Source organism: Typopeltis vanoorti, chromosome 14, assembly GCF_054136105.1.
Source record: "Typopeltis vanoorti isolate ZY-2024b chromosome 14, IOZ_Tvanoo_1.0, whole genome shotgun sequence".
NCBI classification, from domain to species: Eukaryota; Metazoa; Arthropoda; class Arachnida; order Uropygi; family Thelyphonidae; genus Typopeltis; species Typopeltis vanoorti.
Window position 1 is genome coordinate 34722828 of NC_143562.1, and position 24793 is coordinate 34747620.

General features: G+C 37.8%; 1 protein-coding gene across 10 annotated transcripts in view; it reads left to right on the forward strand.

Moving 5' to 3' along the window:
• LOC150099360 (NADPH oxidase 4-like) overlaps positions 1-24793 on the forward strand; it is a 268482-nt gene that overhangs the window by 180308 nt on the left and 63381 nt on the right. For all 10 annotated transcript variants that reach the window (XR_016549355.1, XR_016549356.1, XR_016549357.1 and 7 more), the window contains 2 exons: positions 5811-5873; positions 7764-7824. Coding sequence is in view for 7 of the 10 variants with exons in the window: in XM_090403808.1 (XP_090259934.1) it covers positions 5811-5873; positions 7764-7824 (124 nt within the window). In the remaining 3 variants the exon portion in view is untranslated. The remainder of the gene's footprint in view (positions 1-5810; positions 5874-7763; positions 7825-24793) is intronic.

Genomic DNA, 24793 nt, shown 5'->3' on the forward strand with positions numbered 1-24793 from the left:
TGCTCCACCATACACAACTCTCTGATACCTGTCAGACAGCCAATCCTGAATCCAGTTGACCAATCTGACATCCAGACCCATGTGCTGCAACTTAAATATCAGCTTATCATGTGGCACCCTGTCAAATGTTTTGCTAAGTCTAAGAAAATTGCAGTATATGCCTTTCCCTCATCTAATGTTTCTTGTAACTTTATTATAAAAGGCTAGCATATTGCTAAAACAAGAGTGCCCTTTCACAAATCCATGTTGTCGCTCACAGATAACATTACCCTCATCTGCCCAATGTTGTATACGGTCCCTCACTACTTTCTCCAAGATCTTAACAACTACTGATGACACACAGACTGGCCTATAATTAGACTCTTCCAGTCTGTTACCACCCATATGCAATGGCACTATCTTACCTTCATTCCATTCCTTGGGCACCTTTGCCAAAGCCAGACTTTCATTGAAAAGCCAGGTTAAAGGCACTGTCAGTTCCCTGGCACATTCTCTCAAAACTCGTGGTGAAATACCATCCAGTCCCAAAGCTTTACTGACATCCAGAGTACTTAGTATCTTAAACACACTCTCCTCCTGTACCTCTAAACCTCGAACCAGCCCTATCCCTCTAGCATTAAAACTGACTCCTCTAGGATGAAATACTCCAATAAAGTGTTCATTGAACAATTCCACTATGTCCACTGCATCAGTCACTCTATTCCCATTTTTATTCCACAATATCATTCTTCCACAGTCATTTCTCCTACTGGCCACATAGCTAAAAAATTCCCTAGGATTTTCTTTGGATCTTAGGGCCAGTGTCCTCTCATATTCCAGTTTCGCTTTCTGTACCACACTAGTCACGCTTCTGGCCTGTGTCTTATATTCTTCATGCATCCTCTCTTCAGCTGTCTCCTTATATCTCTTCCATAGCCTCTTTTTCGCATGCAATTCCTGTTTAATATTGTTTGTCATCCACTGTACTCCAAATTGTGTCCTCTTCTTCACTCGTGGTATACAACTTACCATTGCTGCTAAGAAATATTCTTTCACAATTTCCCATGCACTAATGATATCCCGGCCTTCCATTTCCTCCCTCCATGAAACTTCCCGAAGTTGACGTCTAAGACTATTATAATCACCTGCTTTATAATTCCACATAAGTTCCCGTCTCTTTGATACTCCTGCATGTCTATTCATTTTCCAAGTCAAAACCATATGGTCACTCTCTCCAACTGGTGGGAGAGATGTCTTCTCAGTTATTATCAACTCTTCTGATGCTATAACCAAATCCAAAACTCTTGAACCTCTTGTTCCTTCTGTTACATGTTGCCTAAAACATTTGTCCCTCAAGAATTCTAGAAATTCCATTCCCCTATTGCTATATGCATCTTCTTCTCTCCAATTTATACTACTGTGGTTAAAATCCCCGATAACAATCATTCTTCTTGCACTTGCCAAACTTAGCTGTCTAAACATCTCCTGGTCCCCATCCTCTGTGCTCCTGGGTCTGTAGCAACACCCCACTAAATCTCCTGTCTTGCCCACCTCTACCTCACACCATATGCTCTCAAAATCATTTGTCTCACTGCCTTCCAAAACCTCCACTCTTAGAGGACATAGGTCGTCACTTACATTAAGCAGTACCCCACCACCACGCTTTCCCCTCCTATCCTGCCAAAAAATGCTGTACCCAGCGACTTCTATTCCTGTTATTATATACTCTTCTGTCAACCACATCTCAGTGATCCCAATAATTTTTGGCCAGGCTGATGCTATCTGCGCCACCAATTCCTCTCCCTTATTCCAGATACTCCTGGCATTAGTATAAAACATATAAATGCCATTGTTTCTATACCCAGCATTATGCCTTCTAGACTCCACTGGGCTCAGTGCTACCTGACATCGTCTCCCTTCTCCCAAGTATCCATTCCCACAAGAGGCCACACCCCTGCTATCATCCTCCCTGGGACACACTGACTCGTTCAGAACAGCAATCTCTCCAGATGCCTACGTCCTTCCTCATTCAAATGTAAGCGGTTTCTCGCATACAATTCCTCTCTTTCCTTAAACGCACTCCAAGCATCCACATATACCAGTCCTCTCTTGTCACGCATTCTCGCTATTATGCCATTCAATATCACCGCTCTTCTGCTCAGTTCATCATTATCATACCTAGGCATTATGCACACTATTCTTCCCTCTCTCTGTCTTCTTCCGTACAGCCTCAAGCAAAAATCTCATATTTCTCGCTGCCCGACTTACATTACCACTGAAATCATTTGTTCCTACCATCACAATCATTTCATCCACCCTTTCACCTCTCTTAACTGCCATAGCCACCCTTTCTATTGTTCCTCCTGGCAAACACTCCTCACACATCCTATCTTGAACACCACGGATCATTGAGTCGCCATACATTATACCTCTTACCATTCTCTCTCTCCTATTGTTTCCATTCTCTCCTCTTCCTTCATTCCCATAGGTCTCTCTCATTCCCTCTCTTCTACTGCTATTCTCTCTTCTAGCATTCCCATACCTCTCTCTCTCTCCTACTGTTTCCATTCTCCCCTCTTCTAGCACTCACGTACATCTCTCTCATTCCCTCTCTCCTACTGTTTCCATTTTCTCCACTTCTAGCATTCCCATATCTCTCTCTCATTCCATCTCTCCTGCTGTTTCCATTCTCTCCTCTTCTAGCACTTTCATATCTGTCTCTCATTCCATCTCTCCTACTGTTTCCATCCTCTCGTCTGCTAGCATTCCCATACCTCTCTCTCATTCCCTCTCTTCTACTGTTTCCATTCTCTCCTCTTCTAACACCCACATACCTCTCACTCATTCCCTCTCTTCTGTTTCCTTTCTCTCCTCTTCTAACACTCCGAAATTTCTCTCTCTCCTCCACGCTGATTCGGCTTACATTTATCTCTTCCATTCTCCTAATCTTATCTTTCATACTTCTGCTCTCATTCACAAGACATTCCACCTCCTCTTTCAGCTCATCTATCTCCCTCTGCAGGTCAGTCACTCTTAATCTAAATTCATTCTCCCAAACAAAACCATCTCCTAAACTTTCAGAGTCACTCACGCCTTCCACACTATCAACTATTATTTTCTTTATTGAAGTTATGCATGTATTTCATAGCTGATGCTGATTTTAAAATAGTCTCTCAGATCTAATAGAAACTTCTATGAAGAACAATTGTATGCATGAAGCAGTGTCCAGACTTCCAAACTAATTGATCACAAATGTAGTTTTTATATTCTTCGAGATAGATGTTACTGAGTCTGTGAGCCATCAGAAGTAGAGTGCTTCTAAAACTGTTCTGCTAAACTAAGTTTTATTTTATGTAATATTGATGAAAAACTATGCATTTTGGTGAAAATTTAGTAGTGATAATTAAAATTGAATTTGTAGCAATTATCAAAGTTATTAGTAGAATTTGTAGTGAATATTGAGTTATAGCTTACAGTTGATTATGGCAGCATGGCAGTGAGAACAACCAGATGCATGGCATGAAAATCAAATGTAATAATCTACATCCATTTTTTAAAGATGGTTCATTGTCAGGAGTGTTATACGTGTGTGGGAGAATATGAAAGATCTGTTTGTCAAGAGATTGAATAAGGGAAATAAGATGTTGTAGAAAGTGTGATATTTTAATGAACTGCTGGGTTTTAAATGAGAGTTGAGACTGAGGAGTGAATATTAGATGAAAGGTGGAATGCAGTGAGGGACATAACATCAAGAATGGTATCAGCCAGAAGGGTGACTATCCTCTTCATCCAATAGTAGATTGTATTGATTCTTCTACTTACCATATAGCCAAATATCTAGCTAAATTATTGAAATCTTACATTGACAACTCCAATTCTTTTTTAAAAAACTCCTCAGATTTCTTAGAAAAATTAAAAAATGTCTCATTACAACCTACAGATTTTATGGTTAGCTTTGATATAGAATCTTTATATACCAATGTACCTCTCAAGGAAACTTTAAAATTACTCGCTGACATCTTTCCTGAAGACATTATAAAACTATTCGATTTCGTAATACATTCTGGATATTTCGTATGTCAAAATAAATTTTACAGCCAAGTAGAAGGAACAGCCATGGGAAGTCCTCTTTCTCCTGCTTTAGCCAACTTTTATTTAGAACATCTAGAAAAAGTCCCCTTCTCATCTATTTTCCCTCAACTATCCTTTTGGGTAAGATATATAGATGATATCTTTACTATTTGGCCACACAACAAAAACTCTTTACCTTCTTTTTTTAAACAGTATCAATTCCTTGCATCATTGTATAACGTTTACTATGGAAATAGAAGAAAACAACCAGTTATCTTTTTTAGACGTTCTCCTCATCCGGTCGCCTTCAAATATTCTTACAACTACAGTATACAGGAAACCAACATTCACAGGTCGTTATATTCTGAAAGAATCAGCCCATGATCCATGTCAAAAAAACAGGAATTATAAAATGCCTCATCAGAAGAGCCAAAACTAATTGTTCTACTTTTGATTATCTACAGAAAGAACTTTCTACTATCCAACAACACATGAAACTCAATGGCTTTTCTGAAAAAAAAAGTACTCAACATCTTCTCAATTCTTATAATCCTCCACAAAACAACAAAGTGTCAATACGTCGAGTGCCTATTCCTTGTATCTCCAGTATTTCAGAACCTATCGCAAGAATTTTAAAGAAATATGATTTAACAGCTACGTATTCACCTATTAACAAATTATCTTCTCATTTTCCTTCTCCTAAAGACAAACGCTCAACTTTATCTCTTCCTGGAGTTTATCAAATTTCTTGCAACTGTGATCGCTCCTATTTTGGACAGACTGGACGTTCTCTTGGAAAAAGAATCCAAGAACATCAATCATCCATTCTTCACAACAAACCTGAAAAGTCTGGATTGGCTCAACACAAGATTGAAACTGACCACAGCATCATTTGGTCTAGGACTCGCCTATTGCATAGATCCCATTATAGGTTTGAACGTTTGCTCAAGGAAAGCGTGGAGGCCTTGCTCCATCGTCCCAACCTGAATCGTAATGACTGTATATCTATATCAAAAAGCTGGGAAAGTCTAATCAAGATTACTGATTATTTTTATTTATTTATTTATTTATTTTTTATTTTTTTTTTTCAATCATGTCTCTACTTCAAAATATTCCGTTTCATACTTAGTGATATAACATCACATGGCGTGTTCTATTTTTAACGCTCTCTTGTTAGTATTCTAGCTTGTATTTTTTTTAAAAAACTGTTCTTGTAATACCACTGAGGATGGTCTGCTATTTCCAGACCGAAATATTTGGTTAATTAAATATCTTTCTTGTGTTTACATGCATATATCATTCAGTCTTATGTCACATCCTTAAAACAGCAAACTTTGTGTTTCCTAAAAACAACCTCCCACGATGAGTCTTTTGACACCATGGAGGCCTGGATAATAATAATAATAATTTCATAGCCAGATATACTTGGGAATTATTGAACTAGAAATGTAGTTTTCAGATACTTAAGTGATCTCCATGATTAGTGGAAAACTAATGTTAATGTAGAAAATGTAGACATTTGGCCAAAATAATTGATAGATCAGCAAAAAATCATTAACAGATGAGAGACAGTGATCATACTGCATGCAAGACTGCATGTAATATTATTCAGTATTGACTTGGTACTAAATGACATTAATTGAAATTCAATGAAATTATTAATTCTGACCATTGTGTCTTAGTAAATTGTTTAAATGAAATAGCTCAGTTAAATATTAGATACATAGTTTTTATATTGATTTTTATTTTTGTCATTATAGTATATTCTTCTACAGTGTCCATCTATTTCAACATTTGAATGGCATCCTTTTACTGTAACTTCAGTAAGTATTCAATATTATTATTTTAGTTTCTTATGATGAATAATAATCCCAATTATTATGTCTGTTGTTATTAAACTTTTTCCCTTAGTCTGTTATTTGATTTTTATTCAACTCCATGCTGATACATTCAATTCTTATTATTGAGTGTATCAAACGTGGGGCCCAAAGAAATAGAGTTTTGTAGTGGCAAATTTGCTATAGTGAATTTTGTTTCCCTTACTATAACATACCTTTACCTTGTGAATAGTTTTAGAATATTTTTCTGCTGAATTATAAAGTATATTATATTTCACAAGAAATTATACTCTCATTTTAATCTTTTGCCCAAGTGTAAGCAGTTTGCACATGAAGTATCTTCACAACTAGTCTACTTGTATATAAAGGCTGCTCACTTCACATCTATTGTCTCAATATTCTATCATGCAAAAACATTATGGGAAGGATCACTACCCAGACTGGTTTTGACTCTTATTGAGATCTCATCAGTGGGAACTAGATCCAGAAAGATACCAAGATTAAATCAATGCAGAAATCATATATTCCTTTACTGATATGATGAGTGTGGTTAACAGGAGGATGAAATTTAGTTTTTCATATGACAGTTGCCTGACATTCTACCTCAAATGCTGAATTGCTTGTAAGAGTGGTGATTGCCATGTCAATCAAGGTGAGTCCTGAAACCCTGTAGAGATAGCCAAATAATAATGATAGTGATATTTGCTTTCTTATGTCTCAGTTTCATAAGCAGAATCTGTTCACAGTTTGTGCAGAACAATATTCCAGTAGCCCAAACTGGATTTTTCTTTCTGTAAATTTTTGTTTTAGAATGTTCTTTTGCCACCCTACTTTTATTATGCATTGTATTTTTTTTTTTTTTTGTTTCACTATCTAAAATGCATGCAAAAAAGAGGCTGTGGAAGAGATATAAGGAGACAGGAGAAGAGAAGATGCATGAAGAGTATAAGACACAGGCCAGAAGAGTGACTAGTATGGATTAATGCAGCAAAATGTAAGGTCTTGAGGTTTGGGAAACATTGATGGGACACTGCATACTCTATGGGAGGAGTTATACTGGAGGAAGTAGGGGAGACAAGAGATCTGGGGTTGATGATTGATAGAAACCTGAAATTTAGGGGACATATTACAAAGGTGGTGAAGGTAACACAGAGGGATTGCTGCAATAATGAGAAGGACACTGACCTGCAGAGATAAAACAGTTATCATTCCATTGTATAAAACCCTGATCAGACCACACTTGGACTATTGTTCTCAGATTTGGTCCCCAGGATTTGAATGGGATAAATTAACTGTGGAAAGGGTACAAAGGTAGATAACAAAGATGGTTCCAGGACTGTACAATGATAGTTATGAGGATCGGCTGAGGGAATGTGGACTGCAGAGTTTGGTAGATAGAAGAAGGAGAGGTGATATGATTGAGACTTTTAAACTGTTGAGAGGTGGTTACAGGGTTGACACTGGGGAGTTCTTTTGCTTGGTTGAACAGCAGGAAGGAGTGATGACAAGAGGCCATCCTTGGAAGTTATGAAAGGAAACTGTGAGCAAGAGGGTGAGGAGTGGTTTCTTTGCATGGAGGGTGGTTGAGCCATGGAATGCATTGCCTGATGGAGTGGTGAGAGCGAGAACGGTCAATGAGTTCAAGGAGTGGTATGATAGACCTTGTGTTTCTTGGGGGTGGGGCCTTCCCTCGATGAGTCTTGATAGACTTTGTGTTTCTTAGAAAGGACCTCCCACGATGAGTCTTTTGACTCCATGGAGACCTGAATAATAATAATAATAATAATAATAATAATAATAATAAATATCTTTGTTTCTCCATACTTTTGAACTTTTTTCCTTTCTGATTCTAAGTGTTTACAAATGTTTTGACAGTGTCCCAGTGAAGAAGATCCAAGCTTTACCATTCATATCAGGACTAGAGGTGACTGGTCAAGTAAGTAATGCTGTTTGTACTATTAGTTGGAATTAGTATTTTTTCCAGGCATCTGTGGAAATAGATGCCTGGAAAAGATGCTACACTATAATATACTAATAGAGATCTAATACAGATCTAATACTAATACAGAGGTCATTCCTTGAAACTGTATAAAGAGGGTGTGAGTAGGGGAGTGAGAGACAGGTTTTTTAGTGCAGAGTTGTGAAAGATTGGAATGTCTTGCCTGAGAGTGTGGTATCTGCAAGGAGGAGTGTGTTTAAGACATGGTATGATGAGATGTGTGTGTGTGTGATAAAAGGACCTCCCAGATGAGTCTTTGACTCCATGAGGTCTTGGGGTAATAATAATAATAATATACTAAAAATAATATAAGATTTTGAAACATTTAAGAACAGATACTAAAGAAAGCATAAAATTAAACAATGAATTGAAATTAGAGGATTTCTATACAGCATTGTGAATAGATAAATATTTTAAAAAAGATAACTGGCAAATGTTTAATAAAAATGAAAAGAAACTAACTAAAGAAGCCCTAAAAATTATAGAGGTATAAGTATTCTAAATTCCTGTTTTAAAATATATAGCAGAATTTTAAATAACAAACTAATAAAATTTTCTGAAGCTTTATTTTTACATAAGAATAAGAGGGTTAAGCGAAGAAGTACAAAATGGATTTAGAAAAGGATGATTGTGTATAGACTCAACCTTTTGTCTGAAATTAATAGAGAAAAGAAGAGAATACTATTTGGAAGCACATATTACATTTATTGACTTTGAAAAAGCATTTGATAAAGTTAAAAGAAGAATTTTATTTAACATATTGAAAGAAAGACAAATACCAAATAACAGGTTAGTATATCCGATAGGATGCTGTTATAGGCCAGGGAATACAGAGAATATTGATTGTGAAATGTTTAAGCAAATTAGTTGGGCATGTAAAAAGAAGGTGATCCTGATGGCAGGCTTTAATTACAGGAATATAGACTGGAAGGAGGAGATAGTGTGTGGGAACAAGGAGAGCGAGCTTGTGGAATTTCTGAGAGATAAGTATCTTAAGCTACATGTGATTGAAGCAACTAGAGGCTTTAATGTTTTGGATTTGGTGATAACTTTACAAGATGTAGTTGTTAATGAAGTGTTCACACTGCTGCCGGTTGGTGAGAGTGACCATGAGGTACTTTTTTGGGAAGTGATGAAACAAGAAAAGGTCACTGCCAAAAATGGATACACATGGAAGTATAAAGCAGGTGATTATACGAAGCTCTGTAGTCAGTTAGCATCAGTACGCTGCGTAGATGAGCTGAGCGAAAAAGGTGTTGACAATGCATGGAAACTCACAAGACAGTATCTGACAAAAGCAATGTATGACTGCATACTGAGGATTAAGCGAGTAAATAGAGTGGGAGTGAAATGGATGAACAGCAAAATCAAGCAAGCTGTGCTGGAAGAGAAAATGTTATGGTGGAGGGACAAGACAGTTGGTAGTGATCAGATCCATGAAGAGTATAAAGTGCAGGCTAGAAAGGTGACGAGCATGGTAAAGAAAGAAAAGGTGCATATGAGAGGTGAGTGGCTAGTCAAGCCAAGGTTAACTCCAGGGAATTTTTGTACTACATGGCAATCAAGTGGAAGAATAATTATAGCAGATTAACATTGGTGGATAGTCATGGCAGCAGACTAACAGCAAAGGATATAGTGGAATTATTGAATGAGCACTCTATCAGCATATATCATACTGGTGTAAATGATCTGGTGCAATATATAGAAGAGAAGCAAGTATTTGGAGAATTGGAAATGAAAGAAACAGAGGTATATCAGATGTTGGTGGGGTTTGATGTGAATAAGGGGCTGTGGGAATGGATGACATACCACCACGTATTCTTAAGGAATGTGCACCACAGTTGGCTGTGCCCTTGACCTGGTTATTTAATGAAAATCATGTAGTGGGTAAGGTTCCTAAGGAGTGGAAAGAAGGCAAAATAGTCACTCCACAAGCATGGTCTAAGACAAGTCTCCAAATATAGGCCAGTCTGTATAACTGCAATTGTGGTTGAGGTGTTGGAGAGATTGGTAAGGAATAGAATACAGAATTGTTGATGGACATAGCCAGTGGTGAGCTATGGAAATTTTAACAAAGGGCTCGCATCGTTGAGCAAAAAAAAAAAGGCTTAACTTAGCCCTTATAATACTTATATTGCAACTTTGTAGAGCTTCTGACAGATGTGATAATTCCTGTAGGATATCAATCATTAATGCTAGATCTTTTAAAAATTCCAAATTGAGAAGTCGGTTTAAAATGCCCTTATATTTATCGTTCGATCTTGCATAAAGCTGGGTAATTTCTCCACAAAGCAAGAGCCGTTCGTAAACTGAAAGCTGCCCATCGTGGTCCAAAAACATGGCTGATCTTTAAAATTTCGATACCAAGGTCTTTTGCAATCGTATTTAATTCTCGTTGATTTTTTGGTGATTGATGATAAAGATCATATAATTTATCCATAAATACAGTATTTCAAAATGATTTATTTCTTTAATGTTTTTTTATTGAATCATCTAATGCTAAGTGTAAACGATGAGTGCAATGCCAAATCACAACGTTGGGAAATTTTTGTAGAAGTTTGATTGCAACACCTGATTTATTTCCTAACATTACACTAGCTCCATCAGAACAAAATGCAATGAAATGATTTTTTATATAGTTATCAGAAAATCCATATGAATTTAAAGTAGCAATAATAGTAGTATGTATACATTCACGGTGGTATTTTCTAGTTCTACAAGATTATTAAACAAGAAGAACAAGGGCTTGCAAATTTGAGAAAAATTTAACAAAGGGCTTGCGCGAGCCCCTTATAGCTCACCACTGGACATAGCATTCTTTATGATAGTCATAGTCAGCATGGATTTGTAAAGGGCAGGTCCTACTTTAGTAATTTACTTGCATTTTATGATAAGGTGACAAGCACGTTAGATAAGGAAGAATCATATACAGTGATGTTCTTAGACTTTGCAAAAGTATTTGATAGATTACCACATGATAAGTTGATATACAAGCAGAGGATGGGAATAGATAATATATTGGTTAGATGGATCAGAGATTTACTCTCTGAACAATACCAGCAGGTTGTGTATGATGGAACAGTTTCTCAAAAAAGGAGGGTAACCAGTGGCTTGCTACAGGGTTCTGTTCTTGGGCCCCTGCTGTTTAACTTGTTTGTAAATGATATATCATGTGGACTGACTGGAGAGCTTCAGTTATATGCTGATGATGATGCAAAGTTGGGAAGAATTATAAGTAGTACTGCTTATGTTAATTCCCTTCAGGAAGATTAAATAGACTTTTTACTTGGACAAAAGAGTTGGGTTATAGTTTTAATATCAATAAGTGCAAGGTGTTGCATTTTGGAGTGCAGAAATATAAGGCTGTGCACTATATCAATTGTGCCATACTGCAGGAAGTGGATGAGATTGGAGATTTAGGAGTGAAGGTTGACAGTAGACTGAAGTTTAGAAGGCATATTGCTAGTTTTGCAAAGGCTCGACATCGTAGTGCTGCTATGATAAGAAGTTGGAGAAAGAGGACTTCCCATGGCTGTTCCTTCTACTTGGCTATAAAATTTGTTTTGACATATGAAATAACCAGAAGTATAACGAAATCGAATAGCCAAGTAGAAGGAACAGCCATGGGAAGTCCTCTTTCTCCAGCTTTAGCCAACTTTTATTTAGAACATTTAGAAAAAGTCCTCTTCACATCTAGTTTCCCTCTACCATCTTTTTGGGTAAGATATATAGATGACATATTTGCTATTTGGCCTCACAGTAAAAACACTTTATCTTCCTTTTTAAACAGTATTAATTCCTTACATCATCGCATAAAGTTTACTATGGAATTAGAAGAAAACAACCAGTTATCTTTTTTAGACGTTCTCCTCATCCGATCATCTTCAAATATTCTTACAACTACAGTATACAGGAAACCAACATTCACAGGTCGTTATATTCTGAAAGAATCAGCCCATCATCCATGTCATAAAACAGGAATTATAAAATGTCTCATCAAAAGAGCCAAAACTAATTGTTCTACTTTTGATTATCTACAGAAAGAACTTTCTACTATCCAGCAACACATGAAACTCAATGGCTTTTCTGAAAAAAGTATTCAACGTCTTCTTACATCTTATAATCCTCCACAAAACAACAAAGATTCAATACGTCGAGTACCTATTCCTTATATCTCCGGTATTTCAGAACCTATCGCAAGAATTTTGAAGAAATATGATTTAACAGCTACGTATTCTCCTATTAACAAATTGTCTTCTCATTTTCCTTCTCCTAAAGACAAACGCTCAACTTTATCTCTTCCTGGAGTTTATCAAATTCCTTGCAACTGTGATCTCTCTTACTTTGGACAGACTGGACGTTCTCTTGAAAAAAGAATCCAAGAACATCAATCATCCATTCTTCACAATAAACCTGAAAAGTCTGGTTTGGCTCAACACGGGATTGAAACTGAACACAGCATCCTTTGGTCCAAGACGCGCCTCTTACATAGATCCCGTTACAGGTTCGAACGTTTGTTCAAGGAAAGCGTGGAGGCCTTGCTCCATCATCCCAACCTGAATCGTAATGACTGCATATCTATATCAAAAATCTGGGAAAGCCTAATCAAGATTACTCATTATTTTTTTTTTTTATTTTTTTTTTATTTTATTTTTTTTTTTAATAGCAAATTCAATCATGTTTCTACTTCAAAATATTTCGTTTCATACTTAGTGATATAACATCACGCGGCATGTTCTAATTTCAACGATCTATTGTTAGTATTCTAGCTTGTATATTTTTTTAAACTGTTCTTGTAATACCACCGACGATGGTCTGCTATTTCCAGACCGAAATATTTGGTTAAATAAATATCTTTCTTGTGATTACGTGATTATATCATTCAGTCTTATGTCGCAAGTATCCTTAAAACAACAAATTCTTATCCTTCACTTGGACTATTGTTCTCAGATCTGGTCACCTGGTTTTCAGTGTGATATGGAGACATTGGAGAGGGTGCAGAGGTGAGTGACTAAGACAATGTCAGGACTTGGGAATTCTGGCTATGGAGAGAGGTGAGGTTGAAGAAATGTGGATTGCAGAGTTTGCTGGATAGAAGGAAAAGAGGTGATATGATTGCGACATTTAAGTTAGTAAGAGGATTTTATCAGATTAATCCAGAGGGGGTTATAAAAATAGTAGAAGGTGAGAGGGGAAGAACCAGAGGTCATTCTTGGAAGTTATGTAAAAGTGTGGTGAAGAGAGATACAAGGAGGATTTTTTACATGGATAATTGTCAGTGAATGGAATGCATTACCAGAATGTGTTGTTAATGCAAGGAGTGTTAAGGATTTTAAGATTCTATATGATAAATATGTTGTCAGTTGAATGAACCTCCCACAATGAGTCTGATTCCATGGAGTCAGACTCATTGTGGGAGGTTCATTCAACTAATGATAATAATAATAATATTCTAAAAGCTATCATAAGTATATATGAAAATAATCAAATACTAATAAGATTAAATTATTAACTATCATATCCAAGAGAGGTAAATGAAGGAGTCCGGAAGGGATGTCCCCTTTCAGCAACTATTTTTAATATTTATTTAAATGAAATTATAATAAAATGGAATAAAAATTTCCATTTCAATCAAGGTATTAAACTTTCTCTTACCGTGAACTTAAAAACACTCCTTTTTGCTGATGATCAAATAATAATTATAAATTCTGAAGACTTACAGAAAGATATTTTAAATTTAAACGAAATAGCCAAAGATTATGGGATGATAATATCAACAGAAAAATCAAAAATGATGGCCTTTAAAGGACAAGATCCAATAAGAACTAATAGATAACAAGATGTTAGAACAAGTGAATTCATTTAACCACCTAGGATGTATGATTATATATGAAAATGAAAAAGATATAAACCAAAAAATTGCAAAATATTTAAAAATAACAGGTTGAATTAACTCTATATTTTAAACCTAACCTAATTCAAAAACAAAACTAGACTAAAAGTATACCAGGCATGACCAACTTCATTCTATACGAGGGCCAATATATGATGAGTAGTAGTGTCACGGTCCCCACATTTGTAGACAGAATTTAAATAAATTTTGTTTTATGTTTTACATACAACAAACGATGCCAAGAGTGAGCTTTTTGTATTGATGTTGGTATAGTAAAAATAGATTTCTGAGCACTAAGGTTTCTCTTCAAATTATGTACAATTTTGGTATTTAGCAGCATGGTGCTGCATGTAGTGGTGTTTGAGGTTATATTCCTTGTGCACAGACAACACTGTACTTGCAAACACACAAGGCACTGTGGTTTGTTGTTTAACGTTATTGTTTATAAACAGAAATTCATTTTCCCATTTCTCCTGAAATGACTTGTTTTCTTCACAGATCTTAAGTTTCTTACTCATAGTACACAAAGGCTGAAGTAACTGACCAGGGGACACAAACTGCAACAATAACATTGTTAACTGTAAAACTGAGTCTCTGAAACTGATCACTGTAACTAGAGCAGAGCAGAGCAAGTGACTTTCAATGATGCGTTACTCTGGAGCGTATAGAAATCTACCACTCCCACTACTACAATTCGCACAGAGAAGTAGTAGATTTTATAAATCGAGTAATCTTTTTGAAGCAATTTTGATTCCGTGTTGAGAATATAAATTGTTTCTGTCATCAGAAATAATGAATATAACAAGTATATCAATCATAAAATCTGCGGTCGAAACTAATAGCTAAATTGATAATACATATAATTTAATATAGTTTTTATCCTGTCGCGTGCCACACAAAATCATGTTACGGGCCTGCTGTTGGTCACCTATGAAGTATTATTATTTTTTATTATTATTATTATTCAGGCCTCCATGGAGTCAAAAGATTCATCATGGGAAGTCTTTCCTAAGAAACACAAAGTCTATCATACCACTCCTTAAACTCATTGACTGTTCTCGCTCTCACCACTCCATCAGGCAATGCATTCCATGGTTCAACTACCCTCCATGCAAAGAACCACTCCTCACCCTCTTGCTCACAGTTTCCTTTCGTAACTTCCAGGGATGGCCTCTTGTCATCACTCCTTCCCGCTATTCGCAATACATTAGCCCTGCTCTTCTCACATTTTATTAAAGTCAATCTCCTCCATGTATTTTTAGGACTGCCACACTTTCTCTTTCCTTGTGGATTCCATTCCAGAGCTGTGTGACAGATTTCTTCATGATCTTTCCTAAATGTATGTCTTGAAATCAGAAAATTTTCATTTTCTGATTTCAAAGTTAACTTTTTGCTGATTTGTTCTTTTCCAATGATCTTCGCTAGTAATAATTCGAAGTATGCTCTGCAGACATCGTTTACGAATGTTTTTAGTTTTCTTTGTATTTCCTTTGAAAACACCCATGTTTCACATCTATATAAAAGAACTGATTTAATACATGCATTAAATATTTTTACTTTTGTATCTGTGTGAATATTTTTCATTTTCCATACTCTATTAAATTTAGCATGTGCACTCCTTGCCTTTGAATCCTTATGTCAACATCTCTAATTGCCCCTCCATCTGCAGATAAAACACTGCTGAGATATATAAAATGTGAAACAGTTTCGATTTTTTCATTTTCAATTGTACTGGGTGTCTTGTTGTTCACATTGATTCTCATTTCTTTTGTTTTGTTTGTATTTATTTTCAAACCTACTTTCAGTGATTCTTCTTGTAACATGGTTAGTTTGTTTTGGATATCTGCATGTCTGTGAGCAATTAGACATACATCATCTGCATAGTCCATACACCCAAAGTTTTATTTATTTTCCATGATATTCCTTTGACGTGTTTCATTGCTGTCTGTTCTAAACTTGATCTAGCACCAGTATAAATAATAAGGGAGATAGCAGACATCCCTGTCGCACTCCAGACAGTTTGAAAGGGTTGTGACAGGTATCCATCATGCATCATCTGGCATTGGAATTTGTTATATCCTTCCTGTATGAGGTTTATTATCTTCTGTGGCATTCCACACATAATCTCTAGCGATGAAATCGAAGGCTTTTTTATAATCCACAAACAGCAAATATTACTATTACTATTATTACGGGCAACTCCAGGGAGTCATTAGACTCATCGAGGGAGGCCCCAAATCATATTCATCACAACTATTCAACATTCATACAGTATCTATCATACCTCGCCTTAAACTCATTCACTGTCACACCATCCACCACAGACTCAGGGAGCGCATTCCACTCATTCACTACTCTAAAAGTAAAGAACCCAGCTCTAACACCTTTACTAACCACACTTTTGCCCAGTTTCCATGGATGTCCCCTAGTCCTCCCACAACCAGCCCTGTTCTCAAAAATATCTTCTGAATTAATTTTATAGAAACCCTTCAGTAATTTGAATGTCTCAATCATATCTCCCCTCCTCCACCTATCAACCAATTTTTGCAACCCACAAATCCTCAACCTTCTCATAAGGTTCATTCCACAGACCTGCTATCATCTTGGTCACTCGCCTCTGGATCCTCTCCACCTCCTTCCCATCAAGAAGAAACCTAGGTGACCAAATCTGGGCACAGTAGTCGAGATGGAGTCTTATCAAGGCTCGATACAGAGGAACAATAACCTGCTTGTCTCTGCGTGTCAATGTATTCTTCAGCAACCAAGTGATTTGATGAGCTGATTTGGCCACTTTTGCAATGTGTCCCCTAAATTTCAATTCCTTATCTACCAGCACTCCTAAATTTCGTGCCTCATCAATTTCCTGGAGCACAGTTCCACAAATGCAGTAAACTGACGCCAATCTTTTCACCCCAAAATGCATAACCTTACATTTTGCCACATTAAATTGACATCCATTCTCCTTAGCCCAGACCTCCAATCTATCCAAATCATCCTGCAAAATTTTGACGTCATCTGCATTCACTATTGCCCTACCCAACTTCGCATCATCTGCAAACAAATGAACTGTTCCTCTCAGATCCTTTCTTATATCATTAATGAACAAATTAAACAGCAGTGGTCCAAGAATAGATCCTTGTGGCACACCACTAGTCACAGGCCGTTTTGTGGACTCTACTCCTGAGTAAACCACTCTCTGATATCTCTCCGTCAACCACCCTCTATTCATCTCACCGACCCTATGTCCATCCCCATATGCTGCAATTTACTGATTAGAATTCCATGTGGTATCCTGTCAAAGGCCTTAGCAAGGTCCAGTAGAATCACTGTAAACCCATTACCCTTATCCAGTTCAGCTGTCACTGTGTTATAATACATGAGCAAGTTACTGAGGCATGACCTACCCTTCACAAAACCATGCTGTCCCCGATACAGTATCCCATTTTCTTCTATCCAATCTTGTATTTTCCTCTTTACTATTTTCTCTAAGACCTTGATAATGATTCCTGTTATGCTGATTGGCCGGTAATTTTCAACAGCAGCCTTGGAACCACCTTTGTGCAGCGGAACTATTTTCCCCTCTTTCCACCCCCTTGGGACTGACCCAGACCCGAGGCTCAAATTAAACAAAATGGTCAAGGGCACTGACAAATCTTTAGCCACTTCACATACGACACGAGCTGGTATACCATCCAATCCCACAGATGTATTGACATTGAGGTTCTGTAATAGACTAGTTACCTCTACTTCATTCATCGCAATTCCAGTATAAGCTGTTGGTTCTTCCATTCCTGCAAAGTCACCACCTAGATGATATACTCTTGCAAAGTGCTCGCTCAGTAATTCCACAATATCGACTGATTCGGTTACCTCCCTACCCTCAGCATTTTTTAAGATCATTCTACCATGAGCATTTTTCCTTTTACTTGCAACATATTGAAAAAACTGTTTGGGATTCTCTTTAGCCTGCATGGCCAATTTTCTTTCATAATCTGCTTTTGCTTTTCTTACCATCCTTGTTACCATCCTGGCCTGAGCTTTATACTGTTCCTGTGCCTGATGGTCACCTTTCTCCTTAAATTCCCTCCACAATTGTTTCTTTTTTTGCAGCTCAAGCTTAATAGTGTTATTCATCCATTTAACCCCTATTTGATTTATTATTCGGACTCTTGGTATACAGTCAACCATTGCCTCCTGCAAACAGTTCTTAACCACCTCCCATGCACTATCAACATCCAGCCCTTGCAGTTTTACGTGCCATGGCACTGAGCCAAGCACACACCTAAGCTTGTCATACTTACCAGCCCGGTAATTCCACATGTACCCTGTCTTAATTGTAAATTCCACTCCTTTAGCCACCTCCCGAGTCATGACCTTATGGTCACTCTCACCAATTGGTGGTAACATGGTCATGTTCATTATAGCCACATTCTCAGTTGCAATTACAAGGTCGAGCACCCTCTGCCCCCTGGTATCTTCCACTACATGTTGTCGTAGATAGTTGTCCCTTAATAACCACATAAAATCCAATTCTTCCTCCCATGTGCCCTCTCCTCTTTCCAGTCAATGTTACCATAATTGAAATCACCCATAATAATTACCCTCCTTCCACTCATTTCTTCTATTTGCCTATGCATACTATCCCACCATCTATTCCATCACCTGGTCTATAGCAGCACTCAATTGCATATTTTGTTCTGCTAGATTCTATCTCACACCAAACAGCCTCAAATGTGCTCTTTTCTCTATCCTGCAGTTCAACTTCTATACTCCTTGGCTGCAGCTCATCAGCTATCATCAATTTATTCACCCTGTCACTCCTGAACACGCTATACCCGTCGCATTCAATCCCACTAGCGTTATCTTCTGTCAGCCATGTTTCACTAATACCAACAACCTGTGCCTGGAAGTGCCAACCATGGCCAAAAACTCTTCCTTCTTGTTCCTAATACTCCTGGCATTAGTGTACATGAATTGCAGAAGCCCATTTGTCCTATCCCTACTTTGATGCCTTATACTAACTATCCCATTCTGATTTGTTGTCCTTCATACTTGCTCGGGCATAATATACTCATTGATACACTCAACTGCCTCCCTAAAGTCTGCATATCTACTTCCCCCCCCCCTTAATAAATCAAGTTTCCCTGAGTCTGTACATCCACCTCCACATCATTCATCAACACTTTTTCAAGTCTCCGTACACCAACTCCATTCAAATGTAACCCATCCATCTTGTATAAGTCCTTTCGCCCATCGAACTCATTCCACACATCCACAAATTCCACACCACTCTCCATGCATAACCCACGCATAAAGTCATTGGCAATTATGGCCCTCCTTCTAAACACTTCGCTGTCATACCACGGTAAGATACTCACCTCCTAACTCTCTCACTCTTCTCTTTTGCTACCTCAAATAATTCCCTCACATCCTCTATCATTTCCATTTTGTCCTCTTCCAAATCATTTGTTCCTGCCACGATTATCATCTCTTTCACCTTCTGTTTTTGCAGTCGAATAGATTCGCTGACGTCCTTTATGTTTGCACCCGGCTGGTATGACTTCGTTAAACTCTCAACTATTACACCTCTTAATAGCAAATCCCCATACAGCACTCGCTCCTTCATTTTGTTGATGGTTACGAACATTCTATTATTTGCCGTCGCAGACTTTCGCCAGTTATTTGTCGGTACATTCAGCACACATTTTTCCATACGCTCCAGTTGCCTTTTAGCGCACCGTTCAAACGAGCAATTTCACTACTCGCATTTATCTCACCATTTTCATTATCAATCAAATCATCCATTCGTTCTGTATTTCTACCTTCATTTACACTTTCAACGACGCTCTCACACCTATCTAGCACTACCACGCAATTCTCTAGCACACCGCCATTTTCTACATTCTGACTATCGTTAACAATATCACTCTTGCCACATGAAACACTCTTGAAATCCTCATTCTCTTTACATTTTCTGCACATATTAACTCCACTATCACTTTCTAACCAGACTCCCGCCGCTCTTCGCAAGGCATACATCTCACAGACAGCACATTGCATAAATTCGTTTACATCAAAACTTTTAAACAAACATGGTGACCTGGCCGCCATATTTTTCTTTATCGGTGCCATATGTACGCTATCTTATCTTAAAATTAATAATTAAAATAACAGAAAACACGCAAAAATTGCACAGACACACCAAGAAACAAAAAGCAAACAATACTACTTAAAATTATAGTAAAATTTCTAATGTTAACACAAAACACTACTAATCTTTTCAGGAGCTCTCGACAAGCCGACGATCTAATCAGTGCGACAGGAGGGTTAAATTCATCAGACTGTTTGATTATTATTCTTAAGGTGTTAATGTGGTCTATACATGATCTATTTGTCCTAAAACCAGACTGCTCTCTTCTCATGCCCTCATCTAAAATATTAAAGATTCTTGAAAGAATAATTTTGCAACAACATTCCACTAGAGATGAACCTTGTATGAGCTGATGATCTGGGTTATCTCAGTTTACATGGAAGGAGAACTGGTTAAGTAAAGGTCCATAGTGTTGGGCAAGTTGAGAAGGTTGTTAGGTATTCTAGTCATTTCTGATAGCAAATACTTCACTTTCTCTTCAGCTTAGTCATTAGAACTGGAAAATAGGAGTTGGAGTTGTCGACATTAAAATCATGAAAGAAACAGATAATTTCACTTTTGGAGGGGGTGGGAGTAGCTGGATTGCAGGAATCAAGCATCTGGGATAAGAAGTTAGAGGTGTCAAAATAAATTTCAGAATTGGGGAAGTGGTAAAGACAGCAGATGAATGATGCATAATGAGACAAGGAAATATTAAGCCACCAAAAGATGGGATGCAGAATTTGCGCTTGGTGGGGGCTATACTGTTGCAGGTGGAGGAAATAGGAGATCTTGAGGTGATAGTGGATAAGGATCTAAAATTTAGAGGACACCTTGCCAAAATTGTGAGGACAATGAATTCTGGGAATGATGCAGAGGACACCAACTTGTAGAAATAAGGTTCTTGTTTCATTGTATAAGGTTCTGATTAGGCCACACATGGACTACTGTGCACAGATTTGGTCACTTGGTTTTTAAAAGGATGAAGAGATGTTGGAAAGAGTCCAGAGGTGACTAAGGTAGTTTCTGATCTCTGGAATGTCAAATATGAGAAAAGGTTGAGAAGATGTAATTTACAGTCTAGTGGATAAAAGGAAGAAGGGTGATATGATAGAGACCTACACATTAGTAAGGGGTTGTTATAGGATCATTGTTGAAGAGGTTTTACAGAAAATGGTGGGTGAACAAGAGATCATCCCTGGAAGCTGTATAAGGACAGTTATTGCAAAAACTGCAGGGTAGTGAGAAGCGGGTTTTTTTGTATGCAGAGTTGTGAATGATTGGAATGCCTTGCCTGAGAGCGTGGTGTCTGCAGAGAATTTGAGTGTGTTTAAGGCAAGGTACAATGAGCTGTGTATATAACAAAAGGACCTCCTAAATGAGTCTTTGACTCCATGGGGGGTTTTAGAGTAATAATAATAATAATAACACATAGCAGGTTTATGCCCCTCCAATTATTACAATTTCCTAATCTCCTTTCTTTAGTATTTTTACTATTATTCCTGTATTCCAATCCCTAGGGAATGTCTCTTTTTCCCAGATATCTTGGAATAGTAGGTAGAGCATATCTGTGATTATTGTCATGTCAGATTTTAGAACCTCTGCCATGATACCATCATGTCCTGCCGCTTTCCCATTTTTCATTTCTTTAATAGCTTTTTTTTATCTTAAATTTAGATGGTGGGCTGGTATCAATTTTTAATTCATCTACTCCTTTTTTTATTTCCATTTGTATTCTATCACTGCTATTGTTCAAGATTTGGCTAAAATCTTGTCTCCACCTTTCCAATTGTTCTTCTGTTGACACTAGAATTTTTCCATTAAGATCTTCACCGGGACATTCTTTTGCATGGCTTCTCCAGAAAGTCTGTCTTCTTATAATACTGTGTAGCTCTATATGTTATACTTGTCTGCAGCTTGTTGTGCCCTCGATGCCAGTTCTTCAAACCACTTACGTTTATCTTTTCTAGCACTTCTCTTAACTTTTTTATTTTAAATCTTATATTTGTCTTTAAGTTCATGTTCATTTTCCCTTTGGGGAGTATTTCTTGCACATAATTTCAGCTTTTTTTTTTTTTCCCCTTTCACCCACAAATCTTCACGTTTCCATCGATAACCATTCTTCTTTCTTTTAGCATATCCTAAAATATGTTCTGCTGTATCATTAAGGACTTTTTTTACCTTTTTCCATTTAGCCTCTATATCATCATTCCTTATATCCTCTCCTCCTTCAAAATTAATTGGTCAGAAAGACCTGGAATCAAACCCAGGTCTTTCTGACCAAGGGCTTCGTCTATATCGACTGAGCTATGGAGGCTCTACAAAGATTAATAACAGCCAAAATGAAGTTTATGAGAAAAACTGCAAAGTATACTCTATTCGATCACAAAAGAAATTAAGAAATTATGAAAGAATTAAACCGGGAATCAGTAATAAAAAAATAAAAATATATAAACATAAATGGATGGAACACATTGAAAGAATGAAAATAGAAAGATTACCAAAACCAGTTTTAAATTACAGACCATTAGGAAAAAGAAAACAAGGACATCTTCTAAAGAGATTCAATGATGACTTCTAAGACCGGAACAGGCCACTTTAGGCCTAAATGCTTGAAAAGTATGATGATGATGATGCTTTGAACACATTCAGCATTGGCCTGTTCATCACCCACTCCATCACTTCATCCCACTCACACCATTTCTCCATGCAAAAAACGTATGTTTTATTTCCTTACTCATATGACTTTATAACGTTTCTAGAGATGACACTCTCATTCTCTAATTGCCTGCTACCCCATTCATTACTTCCCTCTGTCTATTGAATAGGCTCTCCTCACGGACTTATACATCTTCATATCTCACTAAGTTTCATGTTTGGTCGCTAGAGCAATACCGTGGATTAACTGTAGTCCATTTCTGGTATTTATTTTATTTTATTCATACGGAGTTTCCTCCCTTTTCTCCCCGTCCCTATTGGGACGAGTTGAGCCCCCCCCTCATGGGGGGTAAAGTGTTTATGGCTGTAGATCCGTGTGTGTTGATGTCTGGTATTGATACTGATGTAGTATATGAGCCTTTCTTGGATGTGACTCACAAAAAAAAATAAAATAAAATAAAACTGCTCCTACTAACTTCCAAACTCTTCCAAGTTTCCTGGGAAGGAGGAATAGGTGGAGATGATCCAGATGTGAGTGACCAAGATAGTAGCAAGTCTATGGAATGTCTAAGGATAGGTTGAAGATTTGTAGATGACAAGAATTGGTAGATAGGTGAAAAAGGGGAGACATGATAGCAATTGATAAATTACTCAATGGACAAAACATTAGAGAAAGGGGTGATGGGAAGTGACACTACCATCCCCCGTGCAGAGTGAAACATATCCAAACCAAATGTAGATGGTAAATAGGCAGACATCAGGGCTTTCCAACAATGTATCGCAATCGACAAACACGGGTAAATCTGGTGATCTTAGTGACTTTGATTGTGGATGTATTATTAGCACAAGACAGATGGGTTATTCTATTGACCAAATGGTAAGAACTCTAGAGTTCTCAAGGGCAACTGTGTCAAGGATCTACTGCAAGTATACTATCAATGAATGTACCAGCACCCAGCGAGCAAGTGGTGGCCGATTACACCCCATTGATGACTGTGTGGTTGACAGACTTTCCAGGCTTGCACAGACCAACAGCAGCAGCAGCACAAATCCCATCCAGTTTCAATGTCAGAAGTCCAAGCAGCATCAGCAACTGAATGGTATGGCGTCTCCTGCATACTATGGGCTACAGGAGCTGATGCCCTAATTGTGTACCACTGTTGACAGCTCATCATCGGGCACTGTGCTTCTCCTGGTGTCGAGACCATCAAAACTGGACCTCTGTAGAGTAGACTAGAGTTGTATAGTCTGATGAATCCTGTTATTAGTTGTACCGAGCTGACAGGAGGATGAGGATGCGGCATTGACAGCACAAGGCCATGATCCCGTTGTGCCAGGTCAACTCTGTTCAAGGAGGTGGTGGCTCTGTGATAGTTTGGGGGAGCCTTCTCATATGACACATTAGGTCCCTTAGTGTGTCTAGAGAGGTCATTAAATGCTGTGAGCCACCAGAATGAGCTAGGTGATCACCTACACGTTTTCATGGTCTTCGCACATCCTTCAGCTGATGGTCTGTTTCAGCAGGACAGTGCACTGCCCCACAGAGCCACAACCACCCAGACATGTCTCAAGGAACACTCATCCAAGTTTAGGATCATCCATTGGTCCCAAAGTCCCCAGGTTTAAATCCAGTTGAATTTCTCTGATGCCATAAGAGTGATGTCTAAGGTCAGTTATGGACAATGCTGCAACAGGCATGGCTGGAATTACCTCTGGAGGAGTTAATGCCTTGGAGAGTACAGGCTGTTATTCATGATGGAGGAGGACCGACATGCTGTTAGCTAAGCATTTCTAATGTTTTGTCCATTGAGTGTACTTTTTATACGATTGATACAGAGGATATTTTTCAGTACATGACTAGTGTGGATAGGGAAGGGGAGACCAGAGGATATGCCTAGAAATTGAGCAAGGATGCAAAGACTAGATTTTTTGTTTGGATGGTGAATGAGTGGAATGAGTTGCCAAAATATCTATCATACTTTGCTGTGAAAAGCAAAGTATAATAGATACTGTGAAAACGTTGGTTAGTGCTTGGTGAAGTGTTTAGTGTCTCCCTCAATGAGTCTGGGACATCATGGAGATGCCTGTGTAGTAATAATCTTATTACTCACCTGTGTACACTCTGTGAACTCTTTACACTCTCTCTCTCTCTCTCTCTCTCTCTCTCTCTCATGGTAACCAGATCTGTGCACAGAACTCCAGATGTGGCCTAATCAGTGCCTTAT